At 42.2% G+C, this 18,040-nt stretch overlaps 1 protein-coding gene across 2 annotated transcripts in view; it reads right to left on the reverse strand.

Annotated features, from left to right (window-relative positions):
• hdac11 (histone deacetylase 11) overlaps positions 1-18,040 on the reverse strand; it is a 176,189-nt gene that overhangs the window by 35,903 nt on the left and 122,246 nt on the right. For both annotated transcript variants that reach the window (XM_033633015.2, XM_078167731.1), the window contains exon 8: positions 16,103-16,165. In XM_033633015.2, coding sequence (XP_033488906.1) covers positions 16,103-16,165 — 63 coding nt within the window. The remainder of the gene's footprint in view (positions 1-16,102; positions 16,166-18,040) is intronic.

Raw genomic sequence — 18,040 nt, forward strand, 5'->3', positions numbered from 1 at the left:
CACTGGTACCCACGCCGGCTATGGCACTGTTCAACTCGACAACGACGATCAGAATTTTCTCACATTGCAATCATGTAAGCTCTCTCAGCCTTGCTCAGCCCAACTCGCAGAAATAAAAGCCCTAACAGCAGCATGTAGAATAGCAGAAGGAAAGTCACTAAATGTATACACAGACTCAGCATATGCCTATGGCGTGTGCCATGTTCATGCTAACATATGGAAACAACGAGGGTTTCGAAGAGCTGACGGCACTCCTGTCACTCATGGAGAAGCCATCCTTAAACTATTGGAAGCCATGCTTCTTCCCACGGCTCTAGCAGTCATCAAATGTCCAGCCCACCAAAAAAACGATTCCCTGATAGCCAAAGGGAATAATCTTGCTGATGAAGCAGCTAAACAGGCAGCAATAGGTGCAGTAATGGCACCCATATTGACCATACAGGACTGTGAATCTCTCACCTCCCTGCCCTCGCTTAAGGCCGCTCAAAATAGAGTAGATGAGGCCGAGAAACGCCTATGGGTAAAATGAGGATCTATAAGAAACATGCGACCAGGTCCACTGCATGGAGTCTGGCTAGACGCTCATGGCCATTTTGTACTACCAACCTTACTGTTAAGACATGCAATAATCTGGGCGCATGGTAGTGACCATTGCACAAGGGGGGAGATCCTACGGAAACTGCAAGCAGTATGGTGGTCACCATTTATGGCAGCCACGGAAGATAGAGTACTAAGTGAATGTGACACTTGCGCACAATACAACATTAGGAAAGTTTTCACAGCCCCATTGGCACATATACCACCCCCAGATGGTCTGTTCAGACACCTCATGTTACACTACATAGACATGGGACCACAGTCGAGAGGGGGAATGAGATATATCTTGGTGGTCATATGTAGATATAGCAGGTGGGTGGAGGCAAAAGCCACTGCAAAATCAGACCACAGAACAGTTGCAAAATTTTTGTGTCAAGAAGTCTTCCCAAGATTTGGGATGCCAGATACCATATCATCAGACAATGGCAGGCATTTTGTGGCAATGTCATACAAGAAACGCTGAAACAATTGGGAATTAAACAAAAGTTTGGCTGCGTTTACCATCCCCAATCACAGGGAGCAGTAGAGAGGGCGAATGGTATTTTGAAAACCAAAATAGCCAAGATAGTGGCAGATAGTGGAAATAAGCTTAATTGGGTGGATGCTTTACCACTTGCACTAATGTCTATGCGCTCACAAGCCAACAGAGTCACGCATCTAACACCGCATGAAATGCTTACGGGCCGGCCCATGCCAATACCATATTTGAGAGGTCCCTATGAAGGGCCCTCATTGGAGCAGTTGCAAGGTGAAATGTTTGACTATTTACGAAGTCTGACTCGTATCCACAGGGCTGTGTTCCAGCAGGTGAAAGGTGCCACCGAGGACAGAGGGGTCGACATCCCAGCAGACCTCCAAAAAATACGTCCTGGAGAGCAAGGTCATATTAGCCACACCAACAGCCTTGAAAGTTGAAGGTAAGGACGTTTGGTTCCACCTTAACCACTGCTGCAGAGCTAACCCACAAGCCCCAGTGAGGCCACCTGTACCTCGGCCTAGAGCCAGACAGAGAACAGCTCTCCCAGATCCACAAGGGGCCACCCCAAGGGAAGTAGGAGGCCAACCAGAAGGAGAAGGCGATGCCTCCCCGCAGGAACAGGGGACCAGGAGGTCTGCACGATTGGCGCACAGGCTCAGGCGAGTTCCAGACAGGGCCAGGAGTGACAGCAGTGGGTCGTTACCAGAGAGGGTGTCAACAGAAACAGAGAGCTCCTCAGAGGGAACCACCCCGTCCACAGTGGCTGGCAATGAACCTCATGAGTCGTCATCTGATGGCCGCGGGGACGGTGATGAGGGCCCAAGCACAGAAAGAACAGAGAGAGCAGAGGAAGCAGAGGCAGAAGGAGGAGAAAGAGAAGAAGGCAGCAGCTCAGAAAGCAGCAGCCCAGAAAGCAGCAGCTCAGGAACAGGCGAGGCTAGAGACCCAGAGGAGTCAGACACAGACACAGGCAACGCAGACAGAGGAGACACAGGCGCAGGAGAGGGACCAGCCCCTCGGTAGACCAGGCCAGGGAAGGCCTGAGGGCCCAGCTAATACGGGGGGAGGAATTAAAGTGGGAGTAATAGCTGCAGTACTACTAACCCTATTGCTCATCCTGGCAGGAGTGAAACAAAGTGAAGGAGCAGAGCAGGGTGGACAAGGCCAGGAGCAAATAGGCGAGTGTGCAGTGGCACCAGGGACCATAGCCGCAAAGCAGGGCAAGATACCATACAGAGAGATACAGTAGTACAACTAACCTACTATAAATCGCATGCTTACAAGACGATGTTGACGAAACATTAGGCTGCATGGCCGGTCCATAGGACCATGCTGTAGTGCAGAGGGAAGGGTGACAGCAAGAGTTTGGTGTGACATGAGAGGGTGTGCCGACATAAACACAGGGCACACCATACCAATAAGAATAGCCCGCCAGTGGCTCCGGTTAGACCCAGTACCCCAAAGGAAGCCAAGAGACGTGCTAATGCAGAGAGTGGAGTTAATAAGAACAGCCACTTGGAAATCTAACACGTTTTACCAATGGCTAGAATACTCTGCTAAACAAGTAACTAATAGTACATGTATAGCATGTCATAGGAGGATGGGCCTACCCAGGGTCAGGCCCCTCCCAGACATAGATAAGTGCTGGGAGCATGATAAATGTTTTGCTGCATACACCATGTACATGGCAGCGGGGTATGGGAAATGGACCAACACAACCACAATTTGTCCAGAAAGTCTTAAAAATGCCTCTGATCAAATTCAACAGGAGTTCCACGTACCTCCAGTAGTGCATCTGGCACAAGGCCTTGTATTCCCATTTTGTGTGGCGCGAGGGAATGAAATAGAATACTGGTTAAACAACGCCACTACTACTAACACCTCCCAGGAGGCAGAGAGGCTGATCCAATGCAGATATGAAGCTGTCATAGGGAATGTGTCCTCGACAGCAGGTAAAATGCAGCTCTCAGGAGTGCAGAAGGTATGTAATACAACTCAAGAAGCCAAAATCCAATGCCACCAGGTGGACAATGGGGGAAACGATTCCATAGTTCTGGGACGCAATTATAATATTACCACCTGGATTTATATATTTAACTTAACAAATGGTACAGCTCCGTTTGCAGATATATTTTGGGTGTGTAAAGACGATCGTCAGGTAAAAACTGTATTACCAGCCAATTGGACTGGAATCTGTGCTCCAGTAATGTTAACAGGACAAGTTACAATAATAAGTCTAAACAACAGTCGCACTAACGGTACTACAAACAGACAGCGTAGATCAGCTAGCACTTCAACGCACCCCTGGAAGGGAGATGCCAACATATACATTACATACAATCAGGTACCGTATGGGATGCCTGAGGAAATCCAGGCTATATCAGAGAGCGAAATATCATGGGCCAGAGGATGGAGTTCCGTGCCCCTTAGTGGGTACTTTACAAATGCACTGTACGTGGAATGTAACAGTCGCTGGGTGAATTATTTGTGGTATAATCAGCAAAGATTTGTAAATTGGACCATAGCAGCTTTACAAGGAGTAAGTGAGCAATTACATGCCACATCTGTAATGACGGTGCAGAATAGGTTTATTATCGAGACGATGCTAGCCCAAGACCAAGGTGTCTGCGATGTGATAGGAGAAGACTGTTGTACTGTCATCCCCATGCATACAGGGGAGGAGGGCAACTTAACACGGGCTTTAGAGAACATAGGTCGGTTAAGAGACCAACATGTGCAGCATTCCAATTGGAACACTAAGGCTTCCTCAATTTGGGATTGGCTAGTGGCACTATCCCCAGGGAAGATTTTGCGAATGATAGGAGTGCTGTTGGGACTTGTTGTGTTGGCCCTTCTTGTGATATCCTGCTGTGTTCTTCCCCTGGTACGACTTGTAATTAAAAAGACTATGGCAAGTGTCACAGGACAGTTTGTAATAATAGACCAAAGTCCACGGCCTATGGCAAACACAGAGTCGTATGAAGACATGAGTGGCTCTCAAGGAAAGGTTCCTAAGGATCAAGGCCAGCTCACAGGGCGAAATAAGGGAAATCAATATGAGATAATGCCACGAGGCATGGCATTGGAAACTGTCCAATATGATCAGAAACCTAGGCCAGTTGAGGGAGATTATGAGGAGATCATGTAAAGTCCCTGATACCCTTGCTGTCACCAGACCACTACTAACATTTAACCACTAACATGATAAACTAATCCTGCTTGCATGGCTTATGTACAAAATTAAGTATTGGAGGGAGAGGCATAACATTAACATTATAGGGAAAGTGCACTAAAAATGTCTTTCACAACCTTAAGATAGGTACAGAAAATGGCTGAGAACTGGAGAACCCCGTATCCATACCAGCAGAACCAGGGGGGCCAGCCTGGGTTCCAGTACCAACAGCAGGGGCCGGGAGGGCTGAGCCAGCTTCCTCAGCTGTATCCTCTCTCAGAGACAAACTTGGAAGTCCACTATGAGGGCCACCTGTCGGTGCAGGCCCTATCAGAAGAGACCCGGGACATCTTGGAGCAGGAATATGGAGTGCGCCCTGAGGCAGTGGAAAGCTACCTCTGGAGCCTGCCTGATGGAGAGCCAACCCTGAAAAGGCATCTTGACTTAGTGAAAAACCTTCGCACACTGCTCCATCCTGTCCCCCATGGACCTTTCCGCCGACTTGTGCGCAGTTACCCCCTGATACTGCGGAAGAGACTCAGCAGAATTCGCTATGGCTGTGTAATCAGAAAGGCTGAAAACAAGAAGCTGCAGAGAGAGCGTATAAAGCTCACTGAACAAGAGACACGTAATCTGCGCAACCAAGTCCTGGAGCTGACCCAGGCTAGGGATACCCTGCAGCAGGAGGTCGGAATGTTGAGGGATCAGGTGGCATCTTATCGGCGCCTGCGGATGATGGGCACATCATACGTGCCTGACGGACAACAACTGGACAGCAATACTGGCTAAGACTGAGATGCATTTTGCCGATTGTGACCTATGTACAAGAATGCCATTATGAATGATTATGCATGCAGCAGAAAATAACAAGGAGGTCATCAGGATAGCTTTTATATTCTAAATACTATACCATAATGCTTACCCGGTGCAATGATGCAGCAAAAGAATCACTAAAGTTGATTTATAGTGATATCTACTGAACTTAGTTTAATGGTGTGGAACTTTGAAGTCCCAAAGGGGGGAATATATTTTTTTTTTTCTCTCTTTGATTCAAGCATTAGATGGGACTATGTAGCCCCAAAGGGGGGAATGTAGTGTAAGATTTAATCTTAAATCAGATAAAAGTATTAAACTGCATAAGCTGATTAAGAGTGAAGTTCATACAACCATGTTTTATGTTACAAGTTCCTATAAAGCTGTTTGTTATGCATCCATGTGTGATAAAAACAATGTTACACAAGTTCGTGTATTCACAGCACAAGGTTATGCATTCACATTGAAGAGCACACATACACCACACCATGTATTGTTTAATAATAACACACACACACTCTTTAATGTTTGTATTGCATGACACATGCTCTAAGCTCATATTGCATGAAAGCACAAGGGACTGTATAAAGAAAGTCCCTAAAGTTTATATGTTTTTAAAAAATAAAGTGAAAGCAGGCCCAAACCTAAGGTTGGAAAATTTGGGAAATTCCAGGCCTAAAGTGAAAGTGATTACACCATTAGAAACAGGCCTGTTCAGGATTGGACAAAAGGAAAATGCTCGCCACCAATAGATTTGGGTCTAAGTGGGAAGGATTAACAAAAAGAGGTGGAGATTCTGTTGAACCTCCACCAGCATAAAAGAGAGTGCACTGAAAGCCAGTTTTCAGTCGTGCTCCGGAGCCTGACTCAATGAGTTGTATGTGTTGTTGCTTGTGAACACATTAAACTCGATTGCACCTGATTCTACTCGACTCCAGTGCTTCTCTAAGAGTTTGTCAACTGAACCTAAGGTACTAAATCAACATCAGAAGACGATCTGCAGGAGAAGTAGGAGACGAGGTCGGGTGCCATCTGGCCCACTTCCAGGCACCGATTTTCGCTTCTACACCTTCAGTAACAGAGGTTTCCCGTACCAACTTTAAACTCTCCCGAATTGATCATCTTGTCGATAGCACCGTAGGCTCGCCGCAAACAACACTCGACTCCGTAGCACCTCTTAAAAAGAAGTTAACAAAGCAAAGAAAGTTTGCTCCTTGGTATAACTCTCAAACCCGTAAGTTAACCCTCTGCGGTCCAGAACCGCGCCGGCACGTCAAAATCACGTGACCGTTTTGAGACGACGTAGCAGCAACACGCAGCCTCGCTGAGTCTCCGTTTCATTTTGTGTGGAAAGTGCAAACTTCAAACTTTGTACCACTTTTTAAATCGTCTTGATAGGCCATATAAAACCGGACTTATGATAAATAATAAACGCCATGATTTTCCTGAATATTTTTGTCACGTTTATTCCGCATTTGATGCAGGAAGAAACAGTAAAAGCGGGCCGCTCGGCCCGACGAAAGTGCTGAAGGCAACAGCAAAAAAAACAAAAAAAAAAACGACACCCCCTTTCCTATTGGTTGAAAAAATGCACCACGTCAACCAATCACAAAATTGTATGGCAACACACATCATTTGTTCCTGAGGAAGAGGGGGAAGTTGTGGGAGTGACGGCAGCGAGAGAGACCGCGATCGCGATCACAGATAGAGTTGGGATTTGTGACGTTTAGCGTGTTTGGAGTGTATATTTAGTGTGTGGTGTAGTGTGTTTTGGAAGAGGAGAGAGGAAAATGAGCCTCCAACGACCGCATTGAGCGGTACTCGGAGGTCCGCACAGAGGAGCGGATGGTGTGGCAGGGCACGCCCACCAGGTCCGGATCTCCGTTTGCTCAGGCAGCAGAGCCACACAGTGTGTGTCACTCCTCCTGTTGTCCTACTGTTGTGTCCTCCTCCTGTAGTGTGTTGTGGTGGACAGGAACTGTTTTTCAGAGTGGCACAAATAATTTGTGTAAAATCACGTAGGAGAAAAGCAAGCACTCTCAAAATAAATCCCCTAGAAAGGTGCGTGGCCAAAAACAGCGACAAACACAGACATTTTGACAGAAAGTCTTCTTCTATGAAAAAGACTTTCTGTCAAAATGTCTGTGTTTCTGGTACTGCCACCCAAGTTGGTTTATTAAATTTACCAAAAGGACATTTGTGAGTGCTGGCATTTTTCCCTTTGACAAATAATTTGTGTGACATCTGATTGTTTTGTAAATAGTTGTTCAAAAAACGCCTGAGGCATTGCTTGCATTTTAATGTAAATAGTTATATATAACATTGTTGTTTGCTAAATTAGGACATATGTTTTTGAAGTTTACAATTTATATTTTTATTCTAAGTTACACAAATGGTTCGTTAGACATGTTTGTGGTTTTCACAGTAAAAAATCTAACTTTTTCCTAATCTGATTTTATGTTTTTTATGTGATTTTAGGTCCAGTGTGTTAATACAGTATGAAAAAATGAAAAAATAACTGTAAAGTCACACAGGTGAGGTTGTGCTGAAAAGAATGATACCAAACAAGGCAAGGTAAACAGTTTTTTTAAGGTGCAATTTAAAGGTAAAATGAAAACTAGTCAAAATGGCCAATTACCCCCTAGACCCCATAACAAACTAGTCCATACCCGGCAACAGCAGACAGATTATGTCGATGGGCCACATTTTTAGCAGCGAGCAACCGATCCACTTTTTTTTGTATACATATACTGTATATATTTATATATACAGGCATGGCCCTCCTCAACATGATGCAAAAACAGAATAAAAGAGAGCTATCAACGCACAGAAGCATAATAAGTGACATTAACAGTATCTAACAACACACACACTATCTCTCTACCAGCATCTTCCTCTCTCCTCTCCTTCACACACACACACACATGCACACACCTCACCTCCTGATGGTTTCCTTATAGGTCAGTTACACAGGATATAGTTTTATACAGTCCATGGCAGCAACAGTCATGTTTACAACAACAAAGTCACCATTATATCTCACTGGAATATAAATATTCCTCTTGACATCACAATACTGAGTGAATAAAGTCACATTATCTCAGCATGAAGACAAACATCAGTATCAGTCATTCATCCTGTTCTCTGTCCCTCCTCTACTGAGGACACTCACTGTCTGCAGGTCGGCTGCCTCAGGTACATCTTCAGATGAAGTGTTAGCCTACATACAGACAGCTTTCATTTTAGTTTGTCTTTAACACTTTGCTGTTAGCCTTGCGAGCGCGATGTGCTTGTGTCGACCGTGATCATAAATCATAATAGCGGTGAATGACAGACTGCGGACAGAGCAGATTGAAATATGGCTTTCTACATGCTGATCACATGTACTGATAAAGTACTAGCTTGGCTGGCAGAGGTTTTATTGCACTTACTCACAGTAACAAGCGTACTTGTCGTTAACTAGAGTCATCTTGAAGTTACATTCCCTTCATCTGCACCGCGGCCTCTCTGCTGTTGAGTTTGTGTGTCTGTCCTGCAGAGAGCAGGAGAGAGGCTGCAGAATGATGATGAAACCGAAACTTTACAAAGTAACTCCGATAATGGCGGAGCTTACTACGGTGTTGATTAAACTTGCCTTGGGTTGTTTAATACCGGGTCTGGGTACCGATCCCTGCCCGGGCATTTGATGAAGTCTCCTGGTTGGCCGGTGATAGACTGGTGTCAAACTGTCGTTACTGTGGAAGCGAATCATGACTAATATTTAAATTAAAATGTATTTGCAGAAATACTTTTTCATTTTAAGAATGTGGCTGCATTATTTGACTCATATACAGTACAGGCCAAAAGTTTGGACACACCTTCTCATTCAATGCGTTTTCTTTATTTTCATGACTGTTTACATTGTAGATTCTCACTGAAGGCATCAAAACTATGAATGAACACATGTGGAGTTATATACTTAACAAAAAAAGGTGAAATAACTGAAAACATGTTTTATATTCTAGTTTCTTCAAAATAGCTACCCTTTGCTCTGATTACTGCTTTGCACACTCTTGGCATTCTCTCGATGAGCTTCAAGAGGTAGTCACCTGAAATGGTTTTCCAACAGTCTTGAAGGAGTTCCCAGAGGTGTTTAGCACTTGTTGGCCCCTTTGCCTTCACTCTGCGGTCCAGCTCACCCCAAACCATCTCGATTGGGTTCAGGTCCGGTGACTGTGGAGGCCAGGTCATCTGCCGCAGCACTCCATCACTCTCCTTCTTGGTCAAATAGCCCTTACACAGCCTGGAGGTGTGTTTGGGGTCATTGTCCTGTTGAAAAATAAATGATGGTCCAACTAAACGCAAACCGGATGGGATGGCATGTCACTGCAGGATGCTGTGGTAGCCATGCTGGTTCAGTGTGCCTTCAATTTTGAATAAATCCCCAACAGTCTCACCAGCAAAACACCCCCACACCATCACACCTCCTCCTCCATGCTTCACAGTGGGAACCAGGCATGTGGAATCCATCCGTTCACCTTTTCTGCGTCTCACAAAGACACGGCGGTTGGAACCAAAGATCTCAAATTTGGACTCATCAGACCAAAGCACAGATTTCCACTGGTCTAATGTCCATTCCTTGTGTTTCTTGGCCCAAACAAATCTCTTCTGCTTGTTGCCTCTCCTTAGCAGTGGTTTCCTAGCAGCTATTTGACCATGAAGGCCTGATTGGCGCAGTCTCCTCTTAACAGTTGTTCTAGAGATGGGTCTGCTGCTAGAACTCTGTGTGGCATTCATCTGGTCTCTGATCTGAGCTGCTGTTAACTTGCCATTTCTGAGGCTGGTGACTCGGATGAACTTATCCTCAGAAGCAGAGGTGACTCTTGGTCTTCCTTTCCTGGGTCGGTCCTCATGTGTGCCAGTTTGGTTGTAGCGCTTGATGGTTTTTGCGACTCCACTTGGGGACACATTTAAAGTTTTTGCAATTTTCCGGACTGACTGACCTTCATTTCTTAAAGTAATGATGGCCACTCGTTTTTCTTTAGTTAGCTGATTGGTTCTTGCCATAATATGAATTTTAACAGTTGTCCAATAGGGCTGTCGGCTGTGTATTAACCTGACTTCTGCACAACACAACTGATGGTCCCAACCCCATTGATAAAGCAAGAAATTCCACTAATTAACCCTGATAAGGCACACCTGTGAAGTGGAAACCATTTCAGGTGACTACCTCTTGAAGCTCATCGAGAGAATGCCAAGAGTGTGCAAAGCAGTAATCAGAGCAAAGGGTGGCTATTTTGAAGAAACTAGAATAGAAAACATGTTTTCAGTTATTTCACCTTTTTTTGTTTTGCCTTCAGTGAGAATCTACAATGTAAATAGTCATGAAAATAAAGAAAACGCATTGAATGAGAAGGTGTGTCCAAACTTTTGGCCTGTACTGTATAAAATTAATCATCAATCATCCTATTTGCATTTTAATTTTCTTCTTCAAGACTGCTCATTCTTTTACTTAATTAAAATAAAAAAGAAAAAGTCATTTGAGATTTAATTTTCAAAATATGCCCCAGCAAATAGATACCAAAATTCAATATGAAATGTAAAATTTGAAAATTAAAATGCATTTACAGAAATGCTTTTTCATTTTAAGAATGTGGCTGCATTATTTGACTCATAAATAAAACTAATCATCATTCATCCTATTTGCATTTTAATTTTCTTCTTCAAGACTGCTCGTTCTTTTACTTAATTAAAATGAAAAAGAAAAAGTCATTTGAGATTTAATTTTCAAAATATGCCCCAGTAAATAGATACCAAAATTCAATTTGAAATGTAAAATTTGAAAATTAAAATGCATTTGCAGAAATGCTTTTTCATTTTAAGAATGTGGCTGCATTATTTCACTCATAAATAAAATGAATAATCAATCAACCTATTTGCATTTGCATTTTCTTCTTCAAGACTGCACATTTTATGCCATAATCAAGAAGAAAACAAAGAAGACACTGCTATTTCATTTTCGTGGTCTGCCCTGCAAAATAGTGCCCATAATTCGAAAATGATTTGGCAATCTGAGCGGCGCAGGAGAGTGATGTCAGTAGCCACTCTTCTTCAGCTCTGTGCTGACCGTGCTACCCATCTAATACGGTAGGGGGCGGTGTGCACATTTGATATATGGACGCATCACAGATCATGGCGCTCCCTGAGATTGTGCTTTCTAAACATCGTAATTTCCCAAAACTGAATAAATACCACACATAGCAACACAAAACTGCTTTGCTAGCTCAATCATGTTGTAACTAAGATATCTGCTGGAAAAAAATAATTTTTTCATGGACTGTTCATTGAGTAATGGAGTTAATACGTCTGCTGACTTGACAGTCATTTAAACTGGTAGCAGGTGCCGTGTCACATTTTGCCATGGTATTTGAACTCATTAGACTGACCATTTGTGTGTGTGCCTGCACATCTGCAATTTCAGATCACATCCCCAGACATTCAAGGTGTAAGTGCTGTGCAGCAGTGCAAAGCGAAGAGCTTCAGTGCAACTGCCAAGGAAGCTGTTGTGCTTAGATTCAGTGGGTTCCTACATGACACACTGAGCCATCTCAGCAGAGTATCAGAGACTCTGCAGAAGTCAGACATCTTCATTGCTGACGCCCACAGTTGTCTGAGCTCCACACATGCTGTATTGGAGAGTTACAAGACCAGGTATGGCTTTTTTATGATAATGTTTTGCTCAGTGTGCAAATAAATACTAGATACATTTGTGTACTGTAGTAAGGAAAAAGTGTAGTATAGTGAAGTGGGATTTTGAATCATCAGAGCAGGACCAATGATGAAAGCCACCCAGGACAGAGTGTTCAAGGGAGTTTCCCTGACAAGTGGAAGGGCCAGGTCCAGGGGTCAGGAAGGTGAAGATAGGGTCCTCATCTCATGTCAGGAGCAGCTGCTGGACAGGTTTATTGAGAGCATCAGGGACAGGTTCAAGGATGGCAGCTCAGATGTTTTGATGGCAACAAAGCTGGTCAATTTCAGGAAATGGCCACAGTCAAGAGAAGGTGAAGCAGGTGGGTTCAGCAGATCAAGCTCAGTGGACAGAACAACTAAGTCTATTAAGACATCACTGCCAGTATGTAACAAAGTTCTAAAACATTACCTTTTCATGTCTTTCAGATTTTGGTGATGCACAAATTAATGTGCTCACTGACCACTTCTTCCCTGTTCTATCGTCTCCTGAACACATCCCCGATGAGTGGACCCTGCTCAAAGCCAGACTTTACCTTGAGCCCCAGCTGCTGACAACCCTGACCTGGGAGGATGTCAACCAGCTTCATAGGACACTTGTCATAACGTTCTGGAACTGATAGACCTCATCCTCACCATCCCTGCATCAACCGCTGACTGCGAGAGGGGCTTTAACATCATGAAAGTGGTGAAATCAGACTGGCGGTCAAGCTTAAAGGCAGACACACTGTCTGACCTTCTGCTTATGCAGCTCTCATCTTCCAAATTTTTGGAAGTCACTAGCCAATGGCAGATGAGGTAAAAAGAATTTTAGGCCCCGCCAGTACTCATTTGTTTGGGACTGAATGAAGAGGGTAAGGAGTGCTTCGCTCAATATATCCCTGTCAAAGAGACAATTCAGTCACTATTTCATTCCCCCCGACTCAGGGTTTGGTTCAAACCTTGGTTTTCAAAAACTACTGAAGAAACATTTCAAAAACTTCCTGAAAAAATGTCTGGATTTTATTAATTATTAAACAAATGTTGCATTGCAATAAACATGAACATTACTTAAGTTATATTAACTTACAGTTCACAATAACAATAAAAATAAAAATAAACTTGTTAATCTCTTAACAGTCTGCATTCTCTAAATAATCTTATTTCTTCACTGGCAGTTTGTGTGTGGGAGGGAGATGCACTTGAGGCTGCATCACTTGGTGCTGAGGTGGATGAGGTGGCTGCAGTTACATTAGTAGGCCCAGGATTTGCAGAGGTGGAGGACAAATACTTCAGAAGTGCATCTAAAAAGAGGAGATACATATATTTGACAAACTGGGCTTTTACAATATATTAATCAAATAGCTGTTGATTGTGAAACCATCATGGCATAACCATAATAGCACCTAACATTACAGCCTGCCTCGATCTAATGACATTTTAAACACAGCAAGCAGCCAAAATATAAAAAATGCAACTGTAACATCACAAATTGGACAAATCTGAAATTTGGAAAACGTAAACTGGTTGGTAAACAGTGAGTGGTTTGTGCAGCAGCACACTAAACATTAAAAGAAAAGATAGGCCAATATATTCAATTATGCTGCTTATTCATTCCCCCAAACACTTTGAATCTTTCTTTCCAACTTTCTTTAAGATGGGAGCAACATTAACTGACATTAACTCTAGCTGAATGCTGAAAGTATTCCTAAATCAAGTGGCTAATGAAGTCGTAGTAACACTGACGTTATGTAGTAGTAGCCTAACTGCTAACCACTAGTGGCTAATGAGCTGACGTTAGCTTGCAAGTGCTTAAGTAACTGTAACTTACGTTGTGTTTCTACCATTTTAAATTAAGTGTTCATCACATCACATCATTACCTCGGTCTCGTTCACGTTTCTCCTCCTCTTCTTTTCTTTGTTTTTGTACTGCGCCCCAGAGGGCTTTTGCCTCTTCGTGACGATGGCACCCGACTGTCAATTTGTCACTCAGCAACATGACATTACAGAAGACGGCAGGTAGCGGGGGGAGGGGGGCGCGGTTAGGGACCATGGCGAAATTGATGCTGCCTGCCAAAGAGGCAGAAGGATGCCAAGCAGGCAGAAATTTAAATTAGAAATATTATTTCATTATTATTTAAAGACGTATGGCTATATGTACTGTTGTTGTTTTGTAGTGTATTCCTGTCTAATTTTTCGAATAGAATGGATGGCTCCGACATCCCATTAGTCCGACTGTCCGCGGTGCTGAACGGCTCCCAGCGGGCGTATTTCTACTTTGATGGTGTACCACGACCGGCTCTGGGTCAGCTGGGAAAGGCTTGAGGTGAAGCAGGCTCACGGGTTATGTGTTTGCCACTTTCTTTTTCATTTTAACCCACACCATGATCTTTTCCTAACCCTAACCAAGTGGTTTTTGTGCCTAAACCAGACCTTAACCACAGGGCATCATGATGATTTCAGAACAATGGGACTTCGGAACAATGGGTTTAATATGGTCGGAACAATGGAATGTCGGACCAATGGGCAGTTCCCCCTTGTAAGTACAAAGATCCAAAGAAACTGATGGCAGTTTCCTGTTGTAGATTAGTCAGGTAAGACTGTGTCCAACTATAAGTCCCTGAACACAAAGTAATGAATCTACAGGTCATATAAAAAAAGACAGAGCAAAAGTGGTCCTGCAGCTCCAATATGGCACTGTTTTTAAAAAGTTCCAAATTCATTTATTTGTTCAACCTCTATTTGAACTCACAAATATATTGAAGTAGAGACTTAATTCACAATATAGCAAAGTAAAATTAAACGAAAGTTCATAGGTATGAAGAACACAAAAAAGAAACTTAGATAACTAAAACTAGCACTTTGTGGTTGGATGCCTCTGTGAACTCGTCAAGTTGCAGTTACAGTTTACATCCATGTCTGTGAAAACATGGATCTCCCTCCCAGCAGCACAGAAACTCTATTTCATTAGCACACTTTCAGGGTGCACAGTCAAGATTAGTGTCACCAACTGTCTCTCTTTCTGTTCCTGAGACATGAAGAGCAGTGGCCAGAAAAAAAAAATGCAGAAAATTTTGATGTCACAGTGATGCTGATCTTTATAAAAAGTCATCACTTTACCATTTTATCCTATTAGACATTTGTGTACAATTTTGTTATAGAGTTTGAATTCCTGAGTTATGGCCAAAAACATGTTTTGTAAGGTCACAGTGATTTTGACCTTTGAACTTCAACCACCAAATTCTAATCAGTTCATTTGTGAGTCCAAGTGGACCTTTGTGCCAAATTTGTGGAATTCTTGACATATCGCATTAATAAAATGAGACAGATGCAAGGTCAGTGTGACCTTGATCTTTGACCATCAAATTCTAATCAGTTCATCATTGAGTCCAAGTAAATGTTTGTGCCACGTTTAAAGAAATTCCCCTAAGGTGTTCTTGATATATCGCGTTCACAAGAGTGCTATGGATGAGGTCACAGTGATCTTAACCTTTAACCACCAAGTTTGAGGAAATTCCCTTAAAGGGTTCTTGAGATATCATGTTCATGAAAATGAGACATTTATAAGGTAACAGTGATCTTGACTTTTGACCACCAAAATCTAACCAGTTTCTCTTTGTGTCCAAGTCGAAGTTTGTGTCAAATTTGAAGAAATACTCTCAAGGTGTTCCTGAGATATTGTATTCACAAGAATGAGACAAAGTCACAGCAACCTTGACCTTTGACCACCAAAATCTTATCAGTTCATTGTTGAGTCTATAAAGATGTTTGTGCCAAATCTTAAGATGGTCCTGTAGGAGTTACTGAGAATGGGACAGAGGAACAACCTGAACACATGATGCCTACAGCTATCGCTAGCACTGAGGCAAATTTATAAAGTTAGAAATAACAAAATAATAAAACCTTGACAATAGATGACAAAGAAGTTGGATCACACAATCAACTTATGAGTAGCTGACAGTGAAATATCATAAAATTAAAAGTTTGAATTGTTAAATGTTTTTTGTCATAAAAGCACAGAATGTGATGTGTGTGTCTGAACTATTCTTAAAACAAACATATCACAGTGTGAACAAGCCCAAACATGCAAGTTGCTGACATTACTGCAGATATCCCAGTGGCAGTCAGATGTTATCCAAAACTGGTGTACACTCAGCTGTTTGCCAGTAGATTTCTTTTTAGATCCACTCCACTGAATATGACAGTAAGGGCCAATTTGGCCCGCAGGGAGCCTCATTGATTGGTGTAGTTGTAAAGGGGGGGTTATCTTGTCATCAATGTCAGCTTTTAAGCAACGATGAACATTGACACGCAGAAAGGTAATGGTACCGGCTTACCTGATGAGCATCCAGATCGATGATGGTAGCCCTGGAGATGCCTTCCACTCTGTCAAACAGAAACTGAGAAATGATGAAAAAAATGTTTGCTTTCTCTCTGAAGATGGCACATTTACAGTTCACATTCTTTTGGGGGGATTCTAAAAGTAAAGATCATACTACTTATGTGAAATTATATTTGAGCTGAAGTACAGAAATGTCCACAATAATCTGGTTAAGCTTGTACTCATCCTGTTACACCCGCATACATAATAACAGCCCACACACGTAATAAACCACAAACGTAATACAAATCTGCAGCTTTGAATGTAATAATCCCACAAATGTAATAAATTTCCCACAAACGTAATAGCAGCTGCCTACTACAAACGTAACACACAATTTTCCGCAAATGTAATAACTATTACATTTGCAGGAAATTATTACATATGTGGGAAGGTGAAAATCTAAACTGTAATAACTTCCCACAAATGTAATATGAGACTGAATAATGATCTTTGTGGTTGTTGTTGTTTGTTTGTTTACTTATACATCTGCCAATAGTGATGCGTGTGTTGACAAGCAACCCGCAGGTCGGGTGGGGCGGGTCAGAAAGTGACAGAGCAGTGTTCTGAGTAAGTTAGAAATAACTTACACAAACACACACATACACACACACACACACACACACACACACACACACACTGGTCATTCCTTGTCAGTTCACAGAATTACTCTGTGGCAGCAAATATGTCATTTAATTGGATTTATTTTATTTTCTTCTGCCTCTTGTTAATACGGATTTCTCTGCAGCATCTGGCCTACAGTACCTGTTCAGCACCTCAGACAGCGGCGCTGCGGGATGGGTTGGCTCTCATAGGGGGTCAGGTGCAGGTTGTAAGGTTTTAAAAACCATGGTTTACAATAAGTTAATCCTCCTCCACTCAAAAATGTGTTTTCTTCTTGTTCCTACAGATGAATGTTTGAGCCTCACTGTGCAGAATGATGTATGTGCAGAGTTTGACATTCGAAGGCTGTTTTCACATTTATCTGCTGAAAATGCTCATATGATTTTAAGGGCTAGGGCTATGAGCCTATGTTGGTGGCTTATGTAGCCTATGTTTGAACCATTTAATTAAAATATGTCTGCATATCAAAAGCCAAAAACTTGAATATGTCGTTCATTCTTTGGAAGGGCTACAAGCATGATTTGTGACATCACAAATATTTTAGAAGCCAGTCATGGTCCAATGTTCAACTTACACAAGTGTGATGTGGAAACTTGAAGCCTCCAGTGCACATACACTGAGAATGGACTTAACAGTGAAACCTTTGGGATGAAGAATAAAATTGGCATATTGATAGATTCTAGCATTTTTAATGAGGGAGAAGGTGTAGATGTCATTTTAAGGATTTTAACAAGATAACTGAATTTTTTGTGGAAAAACTATATCATACATTATTATTCAAAGAGAAACATTTATATACGTTAAAACGTGTCTTGAAGTAATCTTTAATGATTAAATTATCATTTATTTTCATCAAAAAAAGATAACTTAATTGTGATGATAATCACAATTATTTTAATGATTATTATTATTACTATTATTATTATTTTTCTTTTAATTATTTCTTCCCCATATACACGCATATACAAAATCACACATACAATAATATAACTCAAACACACATGCACGCCCACAAACAGAGTTGTCTTGGTCCATGTTACTATCAAAAAGTACAAGGACCAGTCTTAATTCTTGAAAAATGTTTTCATTACTTCAAAAAATGAACGACATATTCAAGTTTTTGGCTTTTGATATGCAGACATATTTTAATTAAATGGTTCAAACATAGGCTACATAAGCCACCAACATAGGCTCGTAGCCCTAGCCCTTAAAATCATATGAGCATTTTCAGCAGATAAATGTGAAAACAGCCTTCGAATGTCAAACTCTG

Source organism: Epinephelus lanceolatus, chromosome 1 (genome assembly GCF_041903045.1).
Source record: "Epinephelus lanceolatus isolate andai-2023 chromosome 1, ASM4190304v1, whole genome shotgun sequence".
Lineage (NCBI taxonomy): Eukaryota > Metazoa > Chordata > Actinopteri > Perciformes > Serranidae > Epinephelus > Epinephelus lanceolatus.